This window comes from Ambystoma mexicanum, chromosome 10, assembly GCF_040938575.1.
Source record: "Ambystoma mexicanum isolate Mex_15411 chromosome 10, UKY_AmexF1_1, whole genome shotgun sequence".
NCBI classification, from domain to species: domain Eukaryota; kingdom Metazoa; phylum Chordata; class Amphibia; order Caudata; family Ambystomatidae; genus Ambystoma; species Ambystoma mexicanum.
In genome coordinates this window covers 1,185,336,057-1,185,350,381 of record NC_090932.1, presented here as the reverse complement: position 1 = coordinate 1,185,350,381, position 14,325 = coordinate 1,185,336,057, and the positions used below count along the sequence as shown (strand labels likewise).

The following is a 14,325-nucleotide window of genomic DNA, read 5'->3' as shown; positions in this document are numbered from 1 at the left end:
CCATCACTGCATTGAGTGTATGAAAGATGACATGCTCTCTGACAACCATATTGAATGTACCCTCGTACTGAGAGGGTGGAAGGATGTCTGCATACACCACTGGACATCACAGTGAAATCATAAATGAAATCTGACGAAAGCAGAGTGACATCATGGAGGAAAGATACTGAGACGCACTGAAACAATAAGCAAGTACTCAAAGAGTAAAGATGTAATTGAAGTAATAAGATAAATATCTAATCAAGATATGAAGAAATCATATATGCAAAAGTGATAAAGTAACCTACTGACTAATAAGTGTACATACGCAGAAATGCAAGGTAGATGAGACATATAGAAGCTTGCTGCAAAGGAAAACATAACATGGCTATAGTGGCCATGATGGAAAGATGGACGGTTGACTCGTATTGAAACCAATCAAGCTGCCCCAAAAACAGACCAGAGCTGCAGAGTTAGGAGACGCTGGAAAAACAGCTTTGTGTGAGGAATAAAGACTAGTCTATTGTCCTGGGACCAAGGATGCTACTTCAAGGAATAATTGCAAGGCACAAGTCAAAAGGAGTCAAAAGGATGAGCCATGTACATAGGACATATTTGTTTTCGAATAAGTAAAGAAGAAAACATTTTTAAGAGCCAAGTATTGGACAATTAAAGATGCAGAAAACCAATGCAAGATGGAGTGAGAAAGTCTCTAGAGGTCAAGAAGGGTAATGACTTAACTGAATCAAATAGCAGTAAATAGAGGGTTGAGATGGACAAATGTGTGGTCTTCTCACACGTGATTCAGAAGTCGAAAACAAGGGCTATTCATTAAGCCCAAACGAAGATAATGGTGTGCCTACACTCCCATGAATTTCCCAGAACAGAGCACAGGCTTCAAAGTCAACTACAAAGGAGAAGCCTTGGCTTGGGCCTGACCGATGAGAGGCGATGGACTAATTGGGAAAGTGGGGTGTAGTCTGATGTTACTTTCGGCACCTGGGTTTCATTTTGCTTACGTGCTGCTAACGAGCTGAAAGTCCAAGGTTTGGAAACTATGCCAACCAATCAGAGGATCTATAAAGGAACATGTTATACAATGTTGCAAAGACCAACCCGCTGCCATTTTATTCGCTATAATCAGTATTATACGTATTTAGAGGTTGTTCAAGGCGTGCCCACCAGATAAGGGGCAGCCATTGAAGTTATTAACACTTATACATATTATAGGTACATATGTTCCCTTAACCGATCCCTCCCTTGAATAGGTTTTACAGTTTGCCAAGTAGGATGATGTCATAAATGACACATATTGAGGTATACAATCTTTGCATAATCACATTTGGGGTGAGTGCGTGTACTACTGCTTGATGTTCACCAGATTGCCCTAGTTTATTCTTTGTTGATAATAAAGTAGTACTTTGCCATCCTCTTTGAATCTGTCTAGTTATTTGGGTCCAAGATCATTATTGGTAATCCCATCTAGCACATGAGACACTTCAAGGTGTGAGAGCACAGCATCCTCGCTTCACACTAATCTCCTTTCTCTGCTTAACTTACTTTTTCCTTCTCATCCTTCCCCCTACTCCTGTAAACCCCTTTAAACCCTAACTTTCACCCTCTGTCCTTTCCATCATGTCTACTCTTCGTGAAGTGAAACACGGCTGGAAGAAATCTCAATCTTCTCATGACTTCATTTATTCTTTCCTCTCTTCACTTTTCTTATAAGTACTTGAATGGGAAGTCTATTTCCATGTCTCTTCTTATTTGAACCAGCACTTCCTACTGCTCCTTCTTCAGTCAGGTTTTCATCCATCAAACATCACATTTCCAACTCCCTTCTTTCTGTTTGTCATGATAAACTCTCATCTATACTCATCCTTCTAGAATTATCCACAGACGTTCATATGGTTGATCACCCAACTCTTCTCTCTACTATAACCTCTTTTGGATTTGCTAGCTCAATTGCAGATCACATTTATTCTGTTTCATGGGATGTTCACAACTCTTCTTCATGCTCTCTTCTCTACAGTGTTCCCAAAGGTTCTGTACATGGCTCCCTACTGGTCCCACTCAGCACAATCCCTCGCTCTGCCCTTATTTCCTCATTTAATCTCTCTTGTCAATTCTATGCCAATGATGTGCAGAGCTTTTTCTGACACTCACCTCAACAATGTCTCAGTCTGTCTTTCTGCCATCCAATTCAGGATGTATTCCCATTTACTTCATCTCAATACTTCTAAAACTGAAGTCTTCTTATTTCCCAACCCCTCTTTGCCTCATTTCCGCCTCCCCCTACCTACACCTAATCGCGCCTTTCCACCCTCTCTTCTCTGTTTCTCTGCTACTGTGAATAATCTTGATGTTACTTTTGGCTCTTCTCTTTTCTTCTCCTCTCATCTCTACCACCACCTGGATTTGTCAATTTCACCTCTTTAACATCGATAATGTTCATCCTTTCTTTTTTTCTTGGCTGCTATGCTACTTATTACATCTCTCATCTTCTCTCATCTTGATAATTGCTCTGCTCTTCTCTGTGGCCTCGCCTCTTCCCACCATCTTCCACTTAGCTCAGTCTACAACTCTGTCACTCGTTTCCTCTTTTTTCTACCCTCATACTCCACTGTTACATTTTCCCTTTTTTCTGTTTGCTTTCCACCTTTTGATTCTTGTCTTCTCTGTCTTTTTAGCTCTATTGTCTATAGGTGCGTCCATGGTCTCGCCGCTATCTAGATTTCTTCATACATTTCCGTTTATTTTCCTCCTCATTCTCTTAGCTCTGAAACTTTACATCTTCTCCTAGTACCTAAACCTCCCTGGGCCTCCTTTTCGCTTTCGTACATTGTCGCTTGCGGCTTCTGAACACTGGCACGCTTGGTCCCTTTCCATTCATTCTTCTTCCTTGCACATTCTTAATACCTGTCTCAAAAGTTATCTTCAGTCTACTCTCCCTGACAGACGAGTCTCATCCTTGTGTTTCCTTTCCTTCAATCATCTTGTATTCAGCTTTGCTTTATTTATTGATGTTCCATTTTTGTTGATCCATTGTAAAGTGCTTTGGCCAAAGCGATACATAAATCTCAATAAATACTAATATCAATTTCAGTAGTGGTGCCCATTCCAAGTGATATTTGATGCCCCATATATCGGTCTGCATGTGGTAAAGCCAGCGTTTTTCTTTATATGTTAGATCCTGTGCCAGGTTTGCCCCCTTTGCTGCATACCACCTCCAATACCCACCGCTGGATAGGATCCTCACAATGATCGTGTGCAAGAAAATGTAGCACATCGGATGTTGTACTGTTTCCGCATCTAATGCCTGAACTGTTTTCAGTTATTCCATTTTTAATTGCTTCTATAGTTGTGCCCACATAATTCAGACGACATGGGCATTCGATAAAGTACATAACAGATTTTCTGTGGCGAGTCACCCACCCTGCCTCCATATCATAAGACAATAGAAATGTCCCAGAAATGTAACAAGTGGGAGATCTTCACCTGCAACATGCAGGAATAGCAAATGAGTGAGTTTTGGCATTGCAAGGATTGATTGAAAGCGTTGAGGGCCTGGTCAAAGATGAAGAAATGCGCATTAGGAAAACTAAGGCTGCCAGTGCTGGAGCACCATGCATACCGCTAAACTAAACTGTCAAAGGGAAACATGACCACATAGAATAACATTGTGCCTTTGTTATCCCCTGCTTGTGGCAACCCCACCTTTGCTCAGAGCCTTGTTTATTTATTTATTTATGTATTTATGTATTTATGTATTTATTTATTTATTTATTTATTTATTTATTTATTTATTTACTTATTTTAATAACGTGTGTAATACCGTACCCGTGTTCGGTTTCTAAGTGGTCTTGCTTCCAGGACCAGCATGTTGCCCCTGTGCCATCCTCAGTTTGCAGTCAGAAATCCTTTAGGACCTCTGTTTTTTAAAATAAATTCTCATTCATAATGCGTTTTATTTTTACTTTCTTTATAAATATCTGCTTTCAGAAAAGTAACTACTTCTGATTGGATATTCCTCTTTATTGGGTTTGTTGGCACTTGTCTTATGCTGTATCGGGTGGCATATTACGCACACCCCTCCTAATGAGCGTGGGTCATAACTGCTCGACCACCGGTGGGTGAGTCAAGGAAGCTACAGAGCCCTGTCTAATCTCTGCGGACACCAGCCTCAGCCCCCAACCTACCGTTTAAGTGCCATAGTAGCGCCCCCTAGAGACTTCTTGTTACTCCCTCCTGGTGTCTGACTTTGGAGAAAAACCTGAACACTTTCCTGTCTGAGGAGTGGGAGTGCAGATATCATGTGCATATCCTCTCATAAGCACTTGCCTTTTGTGCATGTCAGTAATACAATTAAATCCCCTACCACAGTGGTATGTTCATCCCCAATTTCTAAATGCCCTCTCATGAAAAATATTGACTCCTGTGCATGTCTGTAATCGAAAACAAAGGCCCTCAAAATGAAGCCCGGTGTGCTTTGTCTAAAGTCTTGAAAAAGCAAATTTTCTGTCATGATCATAAAAGCCCTACAGTTACAGCAAGGTTAATTTCAATTCCTAATTTGAATTTCTCTTGTGAAATGTATGGACATCTGAGTTTTTCGGGGAAATCAATCACAGGCCCTATTATTATGCAAGGTTAAGACCAATATGTTTATGCGGTTTCATTAAATATCTTGAGTCCTGTATATTTTTGTGGTCGAAACAAAATATCTGAACATTAACAGGAGATTCAATTCAAACTCTAAATCCTGTCTTGTGCTAAACCTTGCCACCGGTGCCTTTACGTCATAGAATATGGAGGCCCTTTCATGTACTCGTGTTCGAGAAACAAGATTCCCAAGCCTTGGAGCAGGCTCAACCATAGTGTCTATATCCTGCCCAGCAGAAACCTCTGACTCTACTGTGTTACTGTACTAGACAAAAGCCTCCATCATTGAAGTGGGATAAAATGTCACTTTGAAAGCCTTCTGTCATGGAAAGATTTGTTACCTGCTTTTTCGGCCACGCAGATGGATTGCACTTTCAAGGAGTGAGGTTTAGATTCCATTTCAAAGACCCCTCCACTAAAAGTATTCACGTATGTGCCTTTCTGTCATACAACGTCTATACAACTAAGCCCTCGCCAGTCCCGTAACTATTTACAAAGTACAATCATACCCAGATGCACAGAAATCATTAACAGAAAATACAATGTTTTTTTTTGTAATTCGTTAATATTGGTGTATAGGGGACGGTTGATTTATTGCTTTAAAAAATATGTTTTTGGCAAATAAATGAAAATCAATCAACAGGTAACTAAGGACAACCTTCCTTGCCCACACTCAATTCCCCGTCTATGACAGTTGTTTTTTTAGTATGTTCTGTAATTTTTTTCATTGTGTTTGTTGTTTTTGGTATTGTGTATTTTCTTAAATTGTATGTGTATTCATACACCTATGACATACCTCAGATAAATTACCAAAAATCACACGATTCCCGTTTCCACGACCTACACATGGAGGGAGTACACATGTTCCACCATGTTTGCATGCAGCCATAGCTGATGATGCGCTACCACATCCTGCCTTCCTGGGTTCTCGCCACCATTTCTACACCATAGCATGATCGACCCACATGCATGGCACACCACTCGTTCATATGCAAGCTCACATTTAGGGTGACAGCTTTAAGAATATAGACATAGAGAAAGAATCTCCACATCTTCAAAGTGCACATCATAGGCCCTCAAACAATCCATCAGCAGATTACCAATGTGTAGGGGGACACTACACAGACACAGCTAATGGGGTTCAGTAGCTTCATCCATAGCAATGGAAGCGATGGATGATAGTCTCCTCCGCTGTGCTACGCAGACTGTGAACAAGGGAATAATAAAAGGAAGAGCTGTGAGGGAACGGCTTACAGTTTCTCTGGACCTGGCTTAGTCCTCTCTGGTAATGTTCCTAATGTCTCTCCTAAGGGCGAACTTGACCCCAGGATTCGGCATTCAGTGATGGAGGATCTCCACTATTGTCTAAGAGGGAGGAACCTTGAAACACAATAGTGAAAACTATGGCTAACCATGTCAGAGGGAGGATTAACAAAACCAGAGGTAAGGGATATACTAAGAGTACTTAGTGTCCTAGTTCAAGTTCAACTCCCTACTCTAACAAGGAGGATCCCAGGGTTGCCACACCGGCGTGGTATTATTTCAGTTCACAGAAAGTCTCAGGGTGTTTAAAGAACTCCAGCACTCATCTTTCTAAACTAGAGGGTTCCTCTGGGTGTAGATTTGATTGACCCCTGATAATGAGGCCCCCTCCTGGGATCTGTCAATGCAGATAGTGAAGAACATAGGATTCCCAATTTCCTCGGCCAATAGGGCATACTCAAAAAGATTAGCAACAGGAATCCCAACCACTCCCTGCTAAGGTGATGTTCAGACTGAAGTTAATTCTCACCAATCAGCCAAGTGTCCCCCTGCTAGGCTTGAGCCCAGATCATGCCTTAATGAGTTGTTCTAGTTGTTCATTTCCGGACAGTCTCCAGCCCCACCAGTTCAGTGTTGCTCCTTCTCAATTTCTGGTGGCCACAAGGTCCCGCCAGTGTTTGGGAGTATAGCCCCCAGTAGGGGAATGTTGCTCGGTTTCGTTAATAGCTCCTGGCCTCTGCCATTCGCTGAGTGATAGCCCACAGCAGGCTTATAACAACCCCATCTCCATCACAGACTGGCCAATTCAGCAAATATCCCTGCAACTCGTCCCCACGCTGTCTCTGCAAACACACCTATTTTCTGGAATGCAGCACTTGCCCCCCACGTGCATCCTTTTATACTGACTCCATAAAATGAAGTGTCCCAATAAGTCCTGCGATTGGTTGGTCACTTTCCTCCTTAATTCTGGGTTGCTGGATTGGTCAGAACTTTGCGGTCTTACTTCCCTTTCAGGTTTTTCCTACCCTCATTCCTCTCATTTGTTGTGGATCTCCATGTTTACTAGATTCATGAATGGTTCGAGCTCCACGGGTCAAAGGTTTAAGTGTGACAGCAGCCATCTTATAATCAGGCTGAACTGTAATGGTTTTAGAGCAGTCCCACCGGCCGACACTCTTCTAACTGTTCTACTTCGCTATTAATGCATGCCTCAATGCTCATGCCACCCGCTCTTTCCACGTCCTAGTGGGTGACCACTTCTCTGTCTCTCCCTCCATGAGATCAATGCCCGCCTTGCCCAGCTGCTTGGTGCCTGGTGAGCAGGCTCCCAAGTGGTTTGGTGAACGAATGATGTGATTGATGCAGTTACTGCACCCTCTATACCATCATATGTATGATGTTGGTCGACGTGTCTCTAATCTGTGCCACATTGGCTTAGCCACGACTCAGGTTTGGGAGACCCCAAGTTGCCACTCTTATAGTAAATAGGCCTTTCATGGGAGAATTTGCCTGGGAGATGTGCTGGGGGTTCCTTGCTGGTTGGGGTGGGAGGAGTCGTGGGATCCCTCACACACCACCTGTTGGGGTTGCATCACTCAATGAGTGTCTTGCCTGACTCTCAGAGTCCTCATCCTTCTCTATGGTGCCACCTCATGTGATTCCATCACATACCCTGCTCACCTTCCCATGACAGGAAGGGGGGAATGGCAAGTATCAGGCCATGTTAGCTGGCATTACTGGAGATGGTCTGTGTGCTGAATGGATTAATTGCAAGAACTGAAAGAAAACGGGTTCCTGCCCGAAAAGTAAACAGAAGCAAAAAGCAACACAAAGAGGTCTACGGGGTGTCCTCCATTGTATGAATGTTCAAATACCCTTTATTGTTTATTGAATTCATCAGCTGCCAGCATGAAATGAAATGATTGCCACTGGACATACGTCCAGCACAAAAAACATCGACCAACAAGCATGTTGGTTGGCTTTGAGCCTCCCAGGATTTTCATTCCTGTGTATTAACCTGCATCACTCCGCGACTGGGGCTACTGCTGGAATTCAGCGGATGTACCTTCTCTTGTACCTCATGGTTTTTTTTCTCTTGTTGTTCACAGCCCTCATCGGAGCCTGCGGTGGGAACTATAGCCTTGATGCGGCAGTGATCTACTCACCGGACTTTCCCGACAATTATGCAGCGGGTCGGGTCTGCTACTGGACCATCCAAGTTCCTGGGGCCTCCTGGATCCGGTTCAACTTCACTCTCTTTGATATTAAAGACTCTACTGACATGGTTGAGCTGCTGGACGGCTATACCAACCAGGTGCTGGCACGGTTTGATAGTAGAGCACGTCCGCTGCGGCCCCTTAACATTTCCTTGGACTTTGTCATTCTCTACTTCTTCTCTGATCGCATGAACCAGGCGCAGGGGTTCGCGGTCATTTACCAAGGTAAACCAACATGTCGATATTCATTGTTTCATATCAAGTTGCATTCTAACACCATTGATTATCAAGGTGACCTCTAACATCACTGATTATCAAGGTGCACTCTAACACCACTGATTATCAAGGTTCACTCTTAACACCACTGATTATCAAGGTACACTCTAACACCACTGATTATCAAGGTACACTCCAACACCAATGATTATCAAGGCGCACTCTAACACCACTGATTATCAAGGTACCCTCCAACACCACTGATTATCAAGGTACACTCTAGCACCACTGATTATCAAGGTGCACTCTAACACCAGTGATTATCAAGGTGCACTCCAACACCACTGATTATCAAGGTACACTCTAACACCACTGATTATCAGGGTGCACTCCAACACCACTGATTATCAAGGTACACTCCAACAGCACTGATTATCAAAGTTCACTCTAACACCACTGATTATCAAGGTACACTCTAACACCACTGATTATCAAGGTGCACTCTAACACCACTGATTATCAAGGTGCACTCTAACACCACTGATTATCAAGGTACACTCTAACACCACTGATTATCAAGGTGCACTCCAACACCACTGATTATCAAGGTACACTCCAACAGCACTGATTATCAAGGTTCACTCTAACACCACTGATTATCAAGGTACACTCTAACACCACTGATTAGCAGGTGCACTCTAACACCACTGATTATCAAGGTGCACTCTAACACCACTGATTATCAAGGTACACTCTAACACCACTGATTATCAAGGTGCACTCTAACACCACTGATCATCAAGGTACACTCCAACACCACTGATTATCAAGGTGCACCCTAACACCACTGATTTATCTGTCATCTGAAAATGTAAGCTAACATCAGAAAAGCAGGTATGCCGTACCCCATAGACCACTTGCGAAAATACTATAGCAGCGGAGGGGCTGAAGTCTGCGTACTAAAATCTGAATGTACTCATCATTTATTTACACGCACGTTAATGCAGAATAACATGCTTTGTAATGGACAATGCAGCAGATAATGCATTTATAGAAAAAAAGCATTGTAAATAAAAACGTACATGCCAAAGACATGTTCATCAGAATAACGCACATAAAATTCACCCTGTGCAATACATACTTCACAGTAAATACACACGCAGAGAATGCAAATAGGTAAAGTGCTTCTACATAGGCAGTCCTTTAAAGTGCATCAAAGATACATGCATCTATCATCATTAGATTCATCCATAGTCGTGGCGATTCCATGAAGTTAAGAAATGAATTCCATCACATTTGGAACACTCTGAAACATGAGACTTCATGCCTTCAAATGTAACCAACCGGATTCAGCGTAGGCAGCTCATTATTGCATATTTTCCTCAGGGTATAAAATTACTAGAACACAAAGGAAACCACGCTTAAGCAGGACCAACTCTATATGCCAAGCCGCTATCCAGCATTTACGGGGCAGAGTCAAGAATATTTTTTAATACTCACAGGCATACGGCCAAACATTCGGTAACGGCCGGAAAAAGGGGAGAGGAAACAATAATAAGGAAAGTGTTCCCTCCACCGCGTCAACCAAAACCACACCCCAAGTGAATCCACACCTAGGACATTTACTCCATGGCAAAGATCCAATATGAAGTTACTTGAAGACAGCAAACCTAAAGAGGGGGATACATTTAAGAGTGCAGAAATGGAAATTGCTATAAATTCTGACCGGTTCCATGTAAAGATTGAAGATCACGAGGGACAGGATGGATACTTGCAGGACTCCACAGATGATGGGTAACAAGTTAATGTCATAGGGTCAGGCTTCTCAGGCGTGGATTTAAGAGAATTCCCTGCAGAATTTCTCCAGTATCTCCATCAATGTTCCCTCTAAGCCGTGCGCATATGCGCTGGCCCACCTTCCTTCTGAGTCCCGCTCAGAAGAATTATAGCAGCGCACACAGACAATTCCCATCTTCTCAAGAAGTAACAAGACACAAGCCACATCAGTTATCTGGCATTTGCTTTCTCTCCTAATAAAACTAAATTATACTAACTAGTTTTGATAGTCTGGTATTGCCTATTCACATTACACTACTATAAAAGCGTGACCGTACAAACTAAAAACCCTAAAACAGAATACACCCTTAGGAGGTTAAAGCAAATGTGAAAAAGTGTCTCCATGAACATAAGGTCCAACTCAGATATGCCCAGATACATCAACTAAGTAACCTTTCATCCCCACCCATGACCCCTATACTTGACACTACACACTTGTACCTTGTACCTATTGTATCTTCTGTCTCAGTCCACAGTTAGATATTACCTGACAAACGTGCCTCTACCTATGTTGGCTCTGTGAAAGGTTACCAGATTTGTACCTATAACCACTTGTGTTATGTTTGTAATATGAATAACAACCAAGCGCCAGAATTTGTGTTACTCATGGTGCCTTAGCAAAAGCATTATCCACACTATATAACTTAATTGTGAGCTAAAACATCATGTACTAACTATTAAAGTAAGCAGGATACTTGGATGCTTAACCTCACACCATGCTTCCTATTTGTACATATGCCACAAAAGTGCTTTGAAACGGTACCCTTGAAAGCTAATGTATTATTAAAATCAAATATTAGTTTGCCTAAGGATATTGAGTAATCAAATGTCAAACTCAGTCTGCTACTTTAGCATTGCTAACATTATCCTAAAAGTGGAGAACAACATTGCAATATATTTCTTGGCCTCTAAGGGGGCTAATGGGCAAGGACTATGCCTGGAATTACTCATGCATTGTATTAGGGCAACAGATATTCAGATAGCTAGAATACTTTTTGCACAATCTGCATCATTTCCACGTTTTGAGAGTTCCCTTGGTCATGGACCTTAACAAATTAGAGAGAAACTCTCTGGTATTAAAACATTGTTTCACTGAGCACTTGTATAATCCTACTGTGTAATACTATGGTGTGGTATGTTGCAAAAAATCTTGTTTGCACTGCAAAATAATTGACTACATGCAAATTCATGTAAATTCTTAAACTGGCAATACAATCACCGGGAGGCTTTAATCATGTCTTGATTGGAAAGTATTGTGGGTATGCAAATATCCCAGTGAGTGTTTTAATGCTGCAATCCCTCACTGTTTAAACAGCACTTTCAACTAGCTGTGAATGGCTTGGGGGTATGGACCCAAGAGAAAACTCCTTGAGGGGTTAACAGCAAATTTGCAACTTTCAAAAACCAAGTCAGATGTTTCAGCAGTACAGCACAGTGAAGGAAATATGTTTGCTGAAGGATAGACAACTCTAGTAGCAGCCTAGGAAACTGCACCTTCTGTTTCCTTCCGTGCTCATTAGCTGAGGGCTTTTCAATATAATAATGTGTTCTGCGTTTAGTGCCCTTAGCTTCCCCATGCATCTTGTGTAACTGATAACAGCAAATTGCCAAAGAGGGGTCCCTAGTTACAAAAGATGGAACTCAAAATGTTGTACCTTTGAGAATGCTATTCTTAAAATAAAAGACAAATGCGTGTGCTTTACTTCCACATGCTCCATGAGAAACCTCAGTAAGGCTCTTGTTCAATTTTTATCTATACTGTAGTGAGCAACAGATGACAAAACCATAGGCTGTATTATGTGTTTTGTTCTTTCACTTCCTATGTCAGGTTTACAATTAGGGCTCTGATATTTTACTTCCTACATGGAACCAAATGATTTTTCAGGGAGTCAAATTATTTGCTTTGCCGAAAGGGATATTTTATGCCTATTAAAAGATTTATTTCCCCTTATAATTCCTCTTGAAATCGGGCAGAAATATAAGTAGAGCTCTTTCTCATGCCACTGCTCTGCTGGCCACTGCTTCGAAAATGTCAATGGAGCTTTGTGGGTGGAAGAGGGGCGATATAAGAATATGTTCATTGTTTACCATTTTTGTTGGGCACAGTTTCCTGTGTTTAGGGAGTAGAAATGGGTGGTGGTATGCCTCTTAGCTGCAAGACTGGTTTTGAGGAAGTTTTATCACAGCTCTGTACACAGGACAATGTAGTGTGGATTGTAAGTAGCAGCACAGGAATTCTTATCATATTCTGTGGTGCAGTTATTCTGATGCAATTTTCATCCTTAAACAAATGATGTTCTCCTGGCCTTTGAATTACTGCATTAGTGGAGGTTCTTTCTAGTTTGCATTATTCCATCTGCAATATTGTATCCTGTCTGAATGTTTTGCCAGCCACATCAGTAATGACGAGTGATTTATTGTTGTACTACAGATGAGGTTTTTTACAAAGGAATAAAATACTTAAAGCAAGGGTCAAAATGTCAAGTTGCAAGGTACTAGTAAGCCATAAAAAGTCACTTGCCAACTTAATTCAACACGTGCACACAGCACACCATTTCTTACTCACCAAGAATCAAATACAACTAGCCAGGGCTAGTGGGAGGGGCACATATCGCGCCCTTATTAATGCATTGTCTCAGAAGGAGTACTTTTGCTCGGTACTGTGGCAGATCCTTAAGTCTTAGACTGGCTGACGCTTTATATCAAATACATTATTTTGTTTAGTCTATCTTTGGAAAACATTATGCAAATTACACTGTTTACACTGATTTGTAAAGAGTTGCAGTAGCTGGAAAGGAGAAACTCCCTTACAAACGCTTTGGGAATGATAACTCACTAACTATGCATGCTCACAAAGTGGCTGACCTCGTTAGTCAGTTGTGCACATGGAAAACAATGAGCGCCAAAGGCCAGCCATTTCCGCACGTAGAGAAAAATAATTAGAGGGAACATTGATCTCCACTAGTTCTCAACACTAATGTCTCCTCTGCACACACTCCATGGCATTGCTCCATGCAATGCATTGGGAAAACGTATGACCCACCGACACTTACCTAGAGTCCTGCTGAAGCTCAAGTAATATGTTGCCTTTATTTTGAGACATGGGCAGTCACAGTATACCCATTTCCACACCTTAATGGCTTGCACTAGTCAACGCTGGATCATCGGGTAGCCCATCGAAGACTGCTGGCTTTTGTTTACTGTATGTTGACAGCATTAAAATCTTTGAATACACTCTGCCATATACAGAACCGAAGCTCCTTTGTTACACATAAAGTATAATCCCGGACTCTAGGGTTCACTATCACATAAAAAAGGGCAACTCAAAGACCTATGGCTTTTCCCTCAATTATGAAGATAAACTCACAGTCCCAGGGATTATCCTTATTACTTTAAGGTAAGTTGCCTGGCCCAGTAATTCACTGTCTAATACCACTAAAAATTCCCATGGGTTCATCATTACACCACAAGATAATCTAGCATGGTTTCACTTTTAAATACTAAGGCAAACACCCAGTACATAAGCAACATATACTATGGTAGCCTCTGGCGAGTCCAGAGCTAGATAACACAGAAGTCATTTGGATTCACTATCATAGACCATTGTAAGTGCTCAGGTGTTCATTGTCACGTAGTAAGGGAAACAAAGTCGTTAACCATCCTATACCAACGTCACCTCATAAGTGTTCACCCTCATATACCACGTTAAACTCACAGAGATTCACTGTCATATACTAAAGCAAGCTCCCGGGAATAACCATCAGATACCATGGTAGGCTCCTATGGATTCAGAGCTATAGTCTATGGTACATTTCCTAGGATACACCTTCAAAGACCAATGTAAGTGATCAAGTGGTCATAATCGCATAATAAGGTACACTAGGAAGTTAACCATCATATGCAAGGGCACCCTCACAGGGGTTCACCCTTATGTACCAAAGGAAACTCCAAGGGGTTCACCCTCATATACTAATGCGAACGTTGAGGGCTTCACAATTTTATACAAAGGCAAACATGCAGGTGTTCATCATCATATACCAAGTCAGTATTCCAGGTGTGCACCCTCATATACCTAGTTAAACTCCCAGGGAGTCACTGCCATATAGTAAGGTAAGCTCCCGGGGATAACCATCTTATACCATGATAGGCTCCT

General features: G+C 41.9%; 1 protein-coding gene across 1 annotated transcript in view; it reads left to right on the top strand.

Annotated features, from left to right (window-relative positions):
- The window catches only part of KREMEN1 (kringle containing transmembrane protein 1), a 403,359-nt gene that overhangs the window by 376,017 nt on the left and 13,017 nt on the right, over nucleotides 1–14,325 (top strand). The window contains exon 6 of the mRNA XM_069619171.1: nucleotides 8,013–8,345. Within this exon, the coding sequence (XP_069475272.1) occupies nucleotides 8,013–8,345 (333 nt within the window). The remainder of the gene's footprint in view (nucleotides 1–8,012; nucleotides 8,346–14,325) is intronic.